Raw genomic sequence first — 13,312 nt, 5'->3', positions numbered from 1 at the left:
CTGAAGAAGAATTTCTTTTGGTTTATCAGAAATATTTGATTATTCGTATGTGGTGGAGAACATGGCTTGTGAATATGACTCTTAACACGGCAACCTAGTGTCAGAAGCAGTGACAGAATTTTAAAAATGTTCATTTTAAAAGAATGTGCAAGATTGATGGCTCAAATCTAATCTGCCTACTGGACATCTAAAAAACTTTGCAGCTGCTTGCCCAAAAAATACTCCCCTCTGGAGGCCAGTCCTATTGCAACATGTTGGAGGCATATAGCTCTCCCCTTCTCATGCTGGGCAGTTTTTTTTTGTCTGTTTTGTCAGGATCTATCCACCTCAGAGGGGAGAGATCTGCCAAATCTAGGATCTAGATTCTAGGTTGTTCAGAGGTCTACCTCAACCAGTACATCTTAGAAGAGCATTGACTTGAGTGTAAACCAAGGCCCAGTGGCAGGAAATGGCGCTGCCCTCATTTGGCCCATTAACCTAATGTTTATGGTACTTTTCAGCCATCAAGTGGGAGGCCTGGGTTCTAGACATCACTCAGCTGGAGGGGGGTTGAATCTACACCTCACACTTCTGTATAGATTTTCATGAAACAATGGTACATCTGTCTGCATTTATCTGCCTTGGTTTCTTTATTGTTCTTGAGTGTTTCATGGTTTTAAGTCAAACTTTTAAGGATCAAAAAGTCCTTTCCGATCCCGCCTGCACATGGCTTTCTTCCTCTGGAACAATAAGTCTGTTGTTATTTTTCTCTCAAAAGACTAGTGAGAAACCCTTCCCTTAATAATCTCCAGTCCTCCTTGCCAAGTGCCCTGTGTGGTTAGCCTTGTCAAGAGATCAAAGCCTATTCTTTGCTTAGATACTAGCCTACTTGGGTAGCGGGGCGGTTCTTGCTCTAGCTGTATTAAATTGATATATATAATGAAGGTTTAATGATTCTCCACGTTTAGTCCTGTGCCAAAAGCAAAAATTTCTCTTGTTGCTTCCATTCAGTTTGGGCTTAAAACAGAAGCAAAAGAGAGCAAAAAAACCTAGTGTCCTAGACTAGAATTCACTGTCAGAACCACATTCCAAATAACAAACTGGATCCCTAAACTGCGCCTAGATGGATTCACCAAAGTAGTCGCAGTGTATTTAAAACAAAAAACAAAAAAAACAACCAACCAACCACACAAACAACCAAACAAACAACCCCCCCGCAAACCCCCCATGGAATAAAAAAGATAGGGATGCAAGGGAACCTTGGGAGAACATGTGATTTATCTTCTTCCTCCAAGGTCATATCAGCTATACCTTAACTGTTCCTAGATATTCATCTAACCTGCTTTTATAAATGCCACATGATGAAGGGTCCACAGCCTTCTTAGATAACCCAGTCCTGTGTTTAACTATCTTTACAACTAGTTTTCCTTTTATCTGACCTAAATCTCCCTTGTTGCAACCTAAGCTCATTACTTCTTCTAAGTCCAGTGAATGTGGCAAACAGTTTGTAATTTTTTTTTGTACTTGAACATTCTAACTTTGTCTTCTGTCAGCCTTTTACTAATCAAACCTAATTCTTTCAATCTTTCCTCAGAGATCATATTTTCTAAATCTTATGAAAATTTTTCTTGCTTTCCATCAACTTTCTGCACTGGGCAAACTTTTTTGCATGTGAATACCCTAAACTGGACACTGAAATCCAGCTCAGGCCCTCTCACTGCTGAATACAATTCAATATTCCTGCTTACATATCCCTGTGTGGTGGCTGTTTTTGCAACAATAGGACATTGGTAACTCCTATTTAGTTAATCATCTTCACTTTCTACAAAACTGCTGCCTACCTAGTTATCCCCCATGTTGTATTTATGTAGCTGACAATTCCTTCTCAAGTGTCATACTTTGCATTCATTCTTATAGAATTCAAGCTATTATTTTCAGGTTTTTTCTTCAAATTGTCATTTTGATTTTTAAAACCTCTCCTCAAAAATATGTTCCATCCCTTCCAGCCTTGTACCTGCTAATTTAGTAAGTGTATTCTCTGTCATCCAAGTAATTGATTAAAACATTGGGTGCATGCCTAAATTTAATGCGCATTAGCTTAATGCACATTAAGGCAATTTAGGCTTGCATCTATGTGTGCATGCATTAGAGTGCATTAACGCCATGTGCATGTTATACAGAGCATCTTACACAGGATTCATCATACACAGCATTAATGCACCATAACGTGTCTACATGTGTGTTAATGCACTTCAGCTATTCACACACAAATAGCCTAAAATTGCCATTTTTAAGGTGCATTAAGGGCTCACGTGTAAATATGCATCCTTAATGTGCCTTAAATTGGACTAAATTGCCTTGATTGGCACATGTAGATGCAACCATTGAATACTTGATTCAAGATAAGCATCAGAAGAACACCCCTACCTCCTGCCCTCTGATAAATGTTTCCATTTTGAGAGCAAGCCATTGATAACCACTTCTTGAAAAATGTTTGGGTTTTTTTCCCAGCCAGTTGCATACCCATTTTATAGTAGTTTCCCTTAGTGGTCTAAAGGAATTTATTTTTGGTGACTGAAGTTAGGTTTACTGATGCAAAATTGCCTTCACTTCCCTTTGCCCCCATTTAAGGGGGAAAGTTTATCTTTCCCAAATCTGAAACCTCTCTGATTCTTCAAAAGCGCTAAGAGATATAACTGCTAATGGTTCTGAAATTGCTCTAATAAGCTTAAAATAATTAAAAACACCAAATCATTTGTGATCTTGGGGTATCTAAACATAGATGGCTGACTTGTATTTCAAAAGAAAGTAATCTTACACTTGTGATTCTTGTGTAACTTCTCAGAACACTTCTATTCCTTTCCAGAAAGACATCTCTAAGCTAGAGCACTAAATTTGTAGAACGAATAAGAATATGCTGCATTGTGTTTATAATTCAGTATGACTACAAAGTTAGCCACAGTCTTGCCTAAGAAAGTATTAGTGATATCTCCCTGTATTATCTGGGTGTAATTGTATGCATACTTTTAGGTTTATGACTCATTGCTTGACTTTGTCACCATGTTCTTCCTGATACCAGTTAATAATTTATTGGTTAGCACAGATGGCAGTTCCCTTTTTTCATGTCTTTTTTCCCCTCTGTTCTGCTTTATGATCAGTTACTTGTTGAATGATGATTTTGACATGAGAGTTTAGTGAGTCTCACTTTCCTTATATCCTTTGTCCTTTTTCTTGCCATTGTAGTGCTAATTTGCATGCTGGAGTCTTACTGGTTGAGATAAAATGTTAAATAAAATTACTCTGACATATAGACATTGTCTAATAATAGGAAATAATGATTAGAAGTTGGGGGAGAAATTATGTAAAAATGTAAGTATCCAGATATATCCTGACATTGATTAAAGTGTTCTGTGTATGTTCTAATGGCTGGACTGTATCCTTCTCTTTAGGGTGATTCTGGAGGTCCATTGGCCTGCATAGGAAAGGAAAATAGGTGGTACCTCGCAGGAATTGTGAGCTGGGGTGAAGGATGTGCTCGGCGTAATCGTCCTGGTGTATACACCAAAGTGACAGCTCTTTATGACTGGATTCGTCTGTATACAAAGTGATGCACTTGGCAGGCAGCACAAACCATCCTGTTTGCTGAAATTCCTAGAAATGCATTCTGTGAAGCACATCTTCATGGCAATTACAGTTCATGGTATTTTGTGTGTGTGTCATTATTTTCTCATGGATTCATCTTTTGTTTTCCTCCTCGTGAGAAACAAGCAACAGGTTTGACAACAGTGAGAGCAACTTACAACCTTGAGCTAAGATTCAACAAAATCATAATTGATATTCAAAGTGTTCCTTTTGCCTCTGAGGCAAATGCATAAGGAACATGTACCCAGACCATGTGCATAGGTATGGTCTTGCCTTTCTCTTGTTAATGCTTCCAGGCAAGCTTCATTGTCCACTTGTCATGTCTGAATATACAGAAGGCAAGTCAGGGTGATGTGGTTTGAAGTCAGGAGGTTAACCTCATGATAGTCCACACCAGAAAGACTGTAATATGTTTAAATAAGAATCCAAGCTTTCAGATGAATAGTTGATCCTCCAGAAGGCTAGAGGTTCATCAGGATCTGTAGTTGTTATTAGGATATAATTATCATCAGTTCAAAGCTGTGATGTACCAAATTCTTCAAGTGCTATCAGCTCACATTTCAGATGCTACAGGACCCAGTAACACGCCTAAAATGAAAGGGGTATGTTGCTAGGGTTGCTCAAGAAATGGTCAGATGACAAATGCCCCGTGTTCAGTGGCTTAATCAGTCAGAAGTGATGCAAGTAAAACAGCATTTCACATTTGAGTCTCTAGAAGTTCACTGGTCTTCAAGCCCTCTTCCTAAAATTATTTTTCTCCAGTCCACTCATTTACTAAATACAAGAGAAACCTGTAGGTTTCTGAGCTCTTATCTTTTCCTGGTTACAGCATTCAGCAGTTACACCCAGTTCCTGGGCAGCTTTCACATGTTTTCATCTTCCCAGGATGTTGCTTCCCTTTCCCCAAATGTGGAGTTACTTTGTCACAACTTTACATAGAGTTTTTGACTTTGCTGATACATGCATGTCTACAGAAGCAGGTGAGAGGGAGAAGCCTGAATATCTACCCAGGGGGACCACAAATTATGAGAGGGGAAGGGAGGATTCAAGGGAATAGTATTTTTAGGGGTGCAGCGGTAAAGATTTTTTTGGCCGATGCTGATGGCCAATTATATTAATCAGCCATGTTGGCCAATGCCGATCTGATAATTGATATACAGCCCAGCAGTTTGGGGAGCAGTGTCCAGCTGGTAAGTATATGGTGGGGGGGAGGTATGGAGAAGAAAAGGGGCATGGAGGGGGCAGATTGTGGCCCCCAAGGTAAGGGAGGAAATGGGGCTGGGCTGGGGCAGGGGCAGGCACTGCTGGGCTGGGGCGGGAGCCATGGGCAGCTCGTCCAGGTGGAATTCAGGGGGTGGGGCGGTGGGGAACTCCCTGCCCCTGCACAAACTCCTGGGGGACACATAGGAGGCACGTATCCTCTGGATTTGTGCATTGGGTGAGGGCAGGCTGCCCACTGTGGGTTCAGGGCTAGGGACTGCACTGGCCTCTTCCCAGTGGGCCCACTGCAGGTTCAGGGCTGGGGCTGCAGGCAGCAGTGGCTCTGAGAGTGGGGGCTACAGGGGGAGCTACAGCCACATCAAAATTTGCCTTGGCCACCCAGTAGCCCCTCCTCCCAGTGTCACTGCCTCCTGCCCTGCACACATGAGCCCAGCCTGCCCAGACCAGGAAGAGGCCAGAGCAGCCCGCAGTCAGCAGCCCACCCTCACCCTGACCACAATCTGCAGGGCACGTTACCCCCATGCTTCCCCCAGGGGTATGCACAGCAGCAGGGAGCCCTCCCTCCCTGGAGGAGCCACCCACAGCTCAATCCCACACCCTGCCCCACTCTGCCTCAGCTGGGCAGCACCTGCCCCAGCCCCACTCCCTTCCTCACTGTGGGGGGCCTCGATCTGTACCCCCATGCCCATTCTTCCCCCATAGACTTACTGGCCAGATGCTGCTCTCCAAGCTGCCGAGCTGCATTCCTGGCTGCTTGCGTGCTGCAGGTGCGCACATGCACATGGCATTTATTGATGACGTTATCAGCTGCACCAGCCAAAAAAAGGCGATTGCTGATAATGTCAATTTTCCTTTTATCAGTGCTGATACGATATATGCCGATTTATTGGTGCACCTCTGGTAGTTTTCTGTGTACCCAATTGATCACAATCTTTTTTTGTCCATTACTAATATCCATGTAACAGACCTGGTTCATACTGTCCAAAGCTGTCCAGAAGATGTTAAGTTCATTAATTTTATCAACAGATTTATCTAACCCTTCTTAGACAGCTTTAAAAATCTTGCTCAGTATCCCATTCTTCTTTGTTATCTTTCTTATTTCTTCTTAAACTCATTTCTACAATCTAACTTGTGTTACAGTATATTTTGTTCATGGTATCTTTTGTAAATATCGTGTAAGTACTGGATAGGAGTTCTAATCATATTGTGGTTAGTACATAATCCCAGTGTCTAAGACTGATTTTAATATAGTTGACATATTAAAGTGTGTGGTATTTTTCCTCCAATTTGGCACCAAATATGACCCCCCCCCCATTTGCTAAACTTTAAAGATATCAAAAATCACAAAATTATCTTACTAATGTATTTCTTCCTCTTCTTCATGAATAATCTATCACTTCCTTCCTTCCTATGTTTTAATAAATAAACTTTATGGAAATGCAGTGATTTAAGTGTTTTGGTTTTTCTGTACCACTACAAATGTGTAGTCTGAATTCTTGGAATACTCAGAGGTGCACTGGCAGCTTAGAGTCTCTTTGTTTTTCTAAGGTTGTAACAAGCCTCTTGTCTTATGCTGTAGGTTAATCACAGATCTGGATGGCAAAGTTCAATTTCAGTTCTCGGTTTCCTTTGAAATGGAGGGGAGGGGTTGTTGGGTTAGGTTTCAGGTCATTCCTTTTATAGTTTATGGACCACAAAGCATGGATCTTGGTCCAAACATAACCAAGGAACATATTTGGCTTCAAGAATTTGTATGCAAGCCTGTCTCTCTCCAGTTGTGAAATGAATTAACTTCCATCTTGTTGGATGAGAGAAATATAAAGTCATCCTTAATAAAGTTTACACAAGTTAATGATTGAAAGATGTTAAGCAGGTCACCTTTCCTACTTCACCAGAACTGGATTTCTAACTAGTCACTGGATTAAGCAACTGAGATCTGAAAGGAGTACCAAAACATTCCAGGAGACCATTGGAGGTAGAAATGATCTGAATCAACACCCTAAAGTAAGACATATAACTTGCACTTGTTTCTTCTGCTGAGCTCTTTGATGTCATTTAAGGCAAAAGGTGCTGCATAAATTTAAAGGGTCTTTCTGGTTTTGGACAAGGAAAGCAAGACTACAATCAAGCTTGATGGCAGCTGTATGATTGGATGGATGGATGTAGCTAGCTTTGAAAGCTGATCCCTGAAAACTAGAAATCTTGATTTTGAGAGAATCAGTGGACAGAACTATATTGTAAGTGTGATGGAAGTTGGAAAAGCCATTAACACTTAATGTTACTTTTGCTCTCCTTGCAGTGAGCTGGATGTTTAGCCAGCAGGGGAAAGGGAGAGGAGGGTGAAAGAAGCTTCTCTTCTTCCTAACTTCCTCCTCATGCACTAACTCCCCCCACACTTGAGTGTGGAAGGGACCTTCAGAGAGACTGAACATAAAAGCAAGCACCAGCCCTCTGTCAAACTTTTTTCAGCCATGTGGAAGAAAGGTATTTTGGATAGAGGAGAAAAAAGAAATACTCATGGCATACCAAACTGGCAGTGAAGGAAAGGAAGGTCTGGGGGAAAAAGAGGAGTGGGGGTGCACAGGGAGCACCTTGGCATAGTGAGAAAAAAATGGGGGACTGGGGAGCTGGGTTCAGTTGCGTAGCCCAAAGGTGCTGCGAGCTGAGGTTTCACATGATGAAGCAGCCAGATCTGCATCCTACCTTATTTTACAGTAGTTTACCTAAGTAGGCAAACTGACGGTCTTGAGCCCTGTCAAGATCAAATTCTGAGCCCTTCTCTCTCTAAACGCATGCTCCCCATGGCAGCCTTCTAATGGGGTCTGTGACAGCGAAGGGCATCTCCGGTCTAAGATTAAGTAACATGAAGCACAGTATGACCCTCCAGTCAACTTGACAGGATACCAGATGTGTGCACTCCAGTAACTGATGCTTGTGAGACAGAGAGGATTTTGCTTGTTTGTCCTGTTGTGGGGTGGTGGATGCTGGGAATACAAACTGTATTTGTTTTAGTATTGCTTGGTTGTTTTATCAGGGACACACTCTTGCCCCAGGGTCACTTGCCTGCTCATGCTTGCTGAGGGCTGATGTAGTAAGGTAACCAAACTGGAAAATCCTGTATTGCACAGCTAGAGAATGAGAGCCTGTTTCCAGAGTCAAGACTTTTGTCCCATCCCTTTCCTTTGCAGAGGGTACACTCACAGATGGATTTCCCCTTGTTTGTCACAGTTGCGATATCCCTCGCCTGTTTAACTATGCTGACCTCGCTGTCAATGCCTCAAACCTCCTTGCTAAACTGATAGTGAGATAACTGTGACCACAACAAGAAGTGAGCTTTTTCTCAGGACTTGCCTTAAAGTCAGTTTCTCACAGAGACATGGAAACTGTGAATGGCCATGTTCCTGAGCAGGGTTATCAGGTTATTGAATTACAAGAAGCAAGAGAAGAACTGAATGAAGAGGAAGATGAGGCAAAAAGTAAGGACCCGCTTAAACCTGAAGAATCTACAAAAAGTAAGGTAGGACTTTGTCATTTGCTTTGTGCTTATAAAGACGTTACCTAAACAGAGAAAATGAAGTAAAGGAGCATTTCAGGGTCATGGGAGCTTTTTGTAAAACTGTTTCATAACATTTTTTGTTCACTTATGCTTAAATGCCACTTGCCTCCTTAATGTGTTCTTATACTTTAAAAGCAAGGTTTTGAGGCTTAGTTTTGTGTTTTCTCACCTCTGTTAATGACATCTGCTAGGATGGCAGCAGGATTTGGGGAATAAAGTTCTTTTTTCATTTTTCCTGAGCGAAGGGAAAGCAGCCTGTTTATTTTATTAGTTTCACTTTCCTTTTTTGATGTGTCTTGCATTTTGCATATGTGAAAGGGATATTGAAATTCAAACCATTTTTTCACTTAGAAATAGCATACTAGGAAAAGGTATTAATAGTGGGATTTTTTTTTTAATTTGTCCTCTCCCACAATGTAAATCAAATTATTGATTGTCCTTTAATATACAACTTAATGTGCATGGAACTGGAAGCAATGACAATTAGAGATGATCAGAAGCAATGACAATTAGAGATGATCAATACTAGTTGATAAAACCCATCACCAAACAAAATATAAATGTATTTATATTTGTCCAAATAATAGCACAGCAAATTTCTAGACCGGGCCTGTCTGTGGTCACAGCTTGCAGGTGCTACAGAGTTTATTAATTTGTATGATGAGGAGACTGAGAAGTTTCAGTGACCCCCAGGCTTCAGTTTGGGTGAAAAACAATCTCTCTCTCTCAGGCTGTGGCAAAGCCAAATTTTAATCCAGGTTTTTAAATCCAAGTCTGGGTTCCTTACCTATCAGACTGCTGCAAGTAAGGTTTTGTTTGAATGTATATGGCCCTAACTCCACTGAACAATTGGTTAGTAAGCAGACTAATGATATATATTGTTGTGGATGCTATTACTCCTGGCTCCTGCTTGGGCATTTCTCTTATTGATCTGCTCCAGTATATCTGACTAGAAAACTTTGCAAAACTTTCCACAGCTGCTCCCCACCTGAGCTCTGACACATCAATTGCTCATAAGTAGAGGGTGTGTGTTCGTTTTGTAGGGAGGGGTCAGATCTGAGTACGTACCTGAGGTCATGTCAGTGTACACATGTTTAGTGGAAGCAGCATTTTTGTAATGGCTTTAGCAGATGGCTGGAAACCGAAGTAGAAATTCTGTTCCTTGGGCAAGTGTTTTCCTTAGTTGTCCCAAACTTAAAATGGGAACTATGCCTGCTGAGTTTACAGAATTGTTTTAAGCAACAATTAGTAAACATGATTGGCAGATAAAACATGAGACATGGGTGCAAAGTATTGATTTGAAAGATCTATGACTTTCTTTAAAAACCAAACTCCAATTAATTTTCAGTGTTAAATTCAGTTGCATACGTAAATATTCAAATTAAAATATTATATCTTTCAGATAAATATGCCCTATAGCATGCCCCACTCATTTTCTCCTTATTCTTGAAACTCTTTCCTAAAAAGGGAAAACTACCAAATGTTAATTCATCCAGTGGTGTGAATCTATCTGTAAACATTTGTTATTATTTGTTTCTATTTTTTTTTTACAAACTCCTATCCCAACTCCCAATCCCAATAGGCTCGTCTGTGAAAGTTGTTTTGTAAGTTACCTTTGAGGATTACAACTGAGAAATTAGAACTGCATACCAAAATGAACACACTGAAAATCCATCCAAAATAAAAATATCCAGTTACCTGTGGGCATACGCTTCTCACAAGATGATCGATCATTCCCTCGCCAATCTTTCAGTTATAATCCTCAAAGGGAATTTACAAAACACCTTTTGTTGACAAGCCTACAAACTTCACTTCATAAATCTACTGGATACAAAAAATCATGGACTTAATATAGACATTGGATTTATGACACATTACAACCTGCCTGACATCTGATTCAGCAGGTACCTGCTTGAAGCTTACCATTTGCATTCTTCACACATTCCCTCCCTCCCCTCCTATCTCTACCCATTGTAGCTGACGTCCTGCCCCTTGGGGCAGGGGGCTGGACCTGATGATCCCTAATGGGAACCCTTCCAGCCCTAATGTCTATGAAATCTATGAAGTCTTCTGAACTTTCACCCATTTACATTTTCACAGGCTTCTTGTCACACTTTTAGCTTCTTTTCTACCGTGGAGAACTCAGAACAACAGCAGAGTCTCCCAATGCCTGAAGGAAGGGTGTTTGTGCCTAAAAGGTCGCAAAGAACTTTTTCCAACTATTTAGTTAGTCTAATCAAAGATACCATATCTGCTGAAAGAACCTTGCCTGTCTATGTCCTTAGACCAACACGGCTACAACCAAAATCCCTAAAACTTAAAAAAAAAAGCAAAATAAAAAAAAAAAAGCATTTTTTCTGAGCAAGGTTTAGTATATACCACTCTATTTTAGAAAATGGAGAGGTTAACTTAGAATTATTTGCTCTCTGTGTTTATATTTGAAAACTCTGTGGCCTAATGTTTTAGTTAGATTGTGAATACTTTTGTAAACTCCTCCTCCTTAGTATACCAGAACAGGCAAACACTCAAGAGGCAGTTCGTGGACTCTGTAAACTGCAACAGGCTATATGGTCTGGTTCAAGAAACTTGGAAATGCTGTGAAATGTACAAATACCATTGCTGATTATTTCTGATCCTAGGAAACCAGGAAGCTTTTAAATGAATCCCTCATAGTCTGTAAAGTATTTAAACCAAACAGCTATACTTAAAGGTATTTAGCAAGTGGACATTGTGTGCTGAGCACAATTTCCTATTGAACTGCTGTATGTACTCACCATTAGAAAGATTCTATGATACACGAGTCCACTTGTGTTAGGGTAGCTTGCAGTGTTTGCGGGAGGGGTAACCAACTGAATAACTGGCAAATAGCTGCATCCTCCAGACTTTGTAAACTCCTATAATAGTTATCCATTATGCAGGTAACCAAGACCTGCAAGACCTGAGTTTCCTGGTGACTTCTGTGAACCTCTGATCAAATCCCTGATGTGCCTATAGTTTTCCACCTTTTTCACATTAGTTACAATGGTTCAAGGAACTTAGACTTTTTATCAAGGCAGTAACTCTCACCAGACAGATTTATATTAAAGGTATTTAATAAAACTGATCTTCCACCCATGCAGGTGTATTTAAGTTAAACCTATTTCATTTAAGATGAGTGGGTGCGTCCAGATGACTGGGAAAGCGTGTTTCCCCCAGGGACAAGCAGCGGTGGCACAAGGCTGCTACTTTTTCCCGGGGAATGCCTGTGCCACACGTGCTCTGGTACATGGCAGGTTACCCTGGGTGGGGTAGGGGAGGCTGGGGTCAGCAACTGTGCTGGCTCCAGCAGCCTTACCTGGTATCCTGGGGGCCTTTGGGAGCTGTAGCTGCGGCACTCCTGCAGCAGAAACCCTGGCCAGTAGTTGGAGCACAGCTCTGGTCAGCCAGGCTCCAGTTTTGGGTAGCGTGCTCTGCTGCTACATGCACAGCCCCACTTTTTTTTGTCCTAGGAGATCCTGTGTTCAAAAAACCCACACCAAAATAAAACCAACCTCCCTGTGCTGAAAATGCATGTGTGATGTGGGTGCTGCAGATGGATCTGTGGCACCACATACTGCATGTTTGTGCTTGTCTGGATGTGCCAAGTGTATTTATGCAACCTTTTGAGCTAACTTAGCTGAATCAGGTTAAAATTGAACATTTGGTTGAAAAGTTGCAAAGGTGCAGGTCTGCCTTTTGTAGAAACAAACCTACACATTTGACAGTTGACTAAATAGTACACAACAGCTCCTGGTTTTCATCTCTCAGTTAAAAAGAAGGCTAGGTCGGTCCTTCTATTAATTGGTTTTGCTACTGTGTGACCTCGTATGCGTGAATTTGGCCATCTTTTTATTAAGATAGAGCTAGGTGTATAATTTTGGAAGTACTTTGATACCCTTGAGTGAATAAGAAAAGGCACAGTGAAAACGTAGAGCTAGATAGCATTATCTGTTTTCAAATTTTAATCTTGTGTTGGGGGGGGGGTCCCCCATCTTTATTTGTTAATATAAATTTCCTTTTTATTCTTTGTGTGACTAGGAAAGAATCTGGAGACCGTGTAGCAAAGTAGTTTTCTGGAAATGTAAGCTGTGGATGCTTATACTGGCAGTTTTTCTAGTGATCCTCCTATTGATTACCCTCAGCTTAATTCTTTATTCAGGTATGTACATTACATGGGGGTTAAGAACAGAGGTTCAAAAGACCCACGACAAAATTGATTCAATCTTCACAGTTTTTTCTAAGCTGTATAGATTGAACCAATAACAGTTCAGGCTAACAGGCTAGGTACAGACAGTCAAAAAGCCCAAGGTTGAATCAATTCAATCTTTACACATTAGTCTAAACTGCACAGACTAAATTGAAATAGAAGTGAACAGACATTTACCTTTCATTCAGGAAGTGCAGTCACATGCCTGTAGTAGCTCGGGTCAGAACACAGGGGGGCGCTAGAGCATGGCTCTCTGGCTGTGTTCACTTCCTCTTCCTGCTACCCCTGAGGTCTTTTGGATTTGCAGTCCAGCAGGACAACAGCAGAACTCTGCAGGGTTGCTCATCACTTCCTCTTCCTGCTTCCAGGTGCCTCTGGGATTTGTAATCCACAGTTGCAGCCAACAGTAAGTTTGAGCAGGGGAAAGGGTGTTTAAAAGCCCTCCCTGGCCCCAGACCCCAGCTGGGGTTTTCCCAGGGGACAGTTCCCACCTCTGTAGACTGGGCTGCATCCCCAGCCAGGCTTGCTGCCCCCCCACCCGCTTTGTCACCCAGTCCTCTCTGCACCATGCTGGGCAGACTCCACCTAGGGGAGTGCGTTCCCACCTCACCTTCTCCCCTGCCTCTCTGAGGTAGATGGCTAAGGAGAAGGCAGGGCTGAGCCAATCCCAGCCTGGCTCTGAGCTGCAG

General features: G+C 41.7%; 2 protein-coding genes across 10 annotated transcripts in view; both read left to right on the top strand.

Moving 5' to 3' along the window:
* Positions 1–5,443, top strand: part of LOC102385059 (suppressor of tumorigenicity 14 protein-like) — a 36,219-nt gene extending 30,776 nt beyond the window's left edge. Inside the window, exon 18 of the mRNA XM_025214269.1 lies at positions 3,430–5,443. Coding sequence (XP_025070054.1) covers positions 3,430–3,587 — 158 coding nt within the window. The 3' untranslated portion in view covers positions 3,588–5,443. The remainder of the gene's footprint in view (positions 1–3,429) is intronic.
* A 174-nt stretch (positions 5,444–5,617) lies between these two features.
* Positions 5,618–13,312, top strand: part of CUNH3orf52 (chromosome unknown C3orf52 homolog) — an 18,299-nt gene continuing 10,604 nt past the window's right edge. Inside the window, exons 1-4 of one of the 9 annotated variants that reach the window (XM_025214282.1) lie at positions 5,618–6,846; positions 6,956–7,079; positions 8,031–8,359; positions 12,455–12,575. In XM_025214282.1, the coding sequence (XP_025070067.1) occupies positions 8,219–8,359; positions 12,455–12,575 (262 nt within the window). In that variant the 5' untranslated portion in view covers positions 5,618–6,846; positions 6,956–7,079; positions 8,031–8,218. The other 8 variants (XM_025214281.1, XM_025214284.1, XM_025214279.1 and 5 more) reach the window with 8 other exon arrangements.

Source organism: Alligator sinensis, unplaced genomic scaffold (genome assembly GCF_000455745.1).
Source record: "Alligator sinensis unplaced genomic scaffold, ASM45574v1 scaffold359_1, whole genome shotgun sequence".
Taxonomy (NCBI): domain Eukaryota; kingdom Metazoa; phylum Chordata; order Crocodylia; family Alligatoridae; genus Alligator; species Alligator sinensis.
This window is presented reverse-complemented; position numbering and strand designations above follow the sequence as displayed.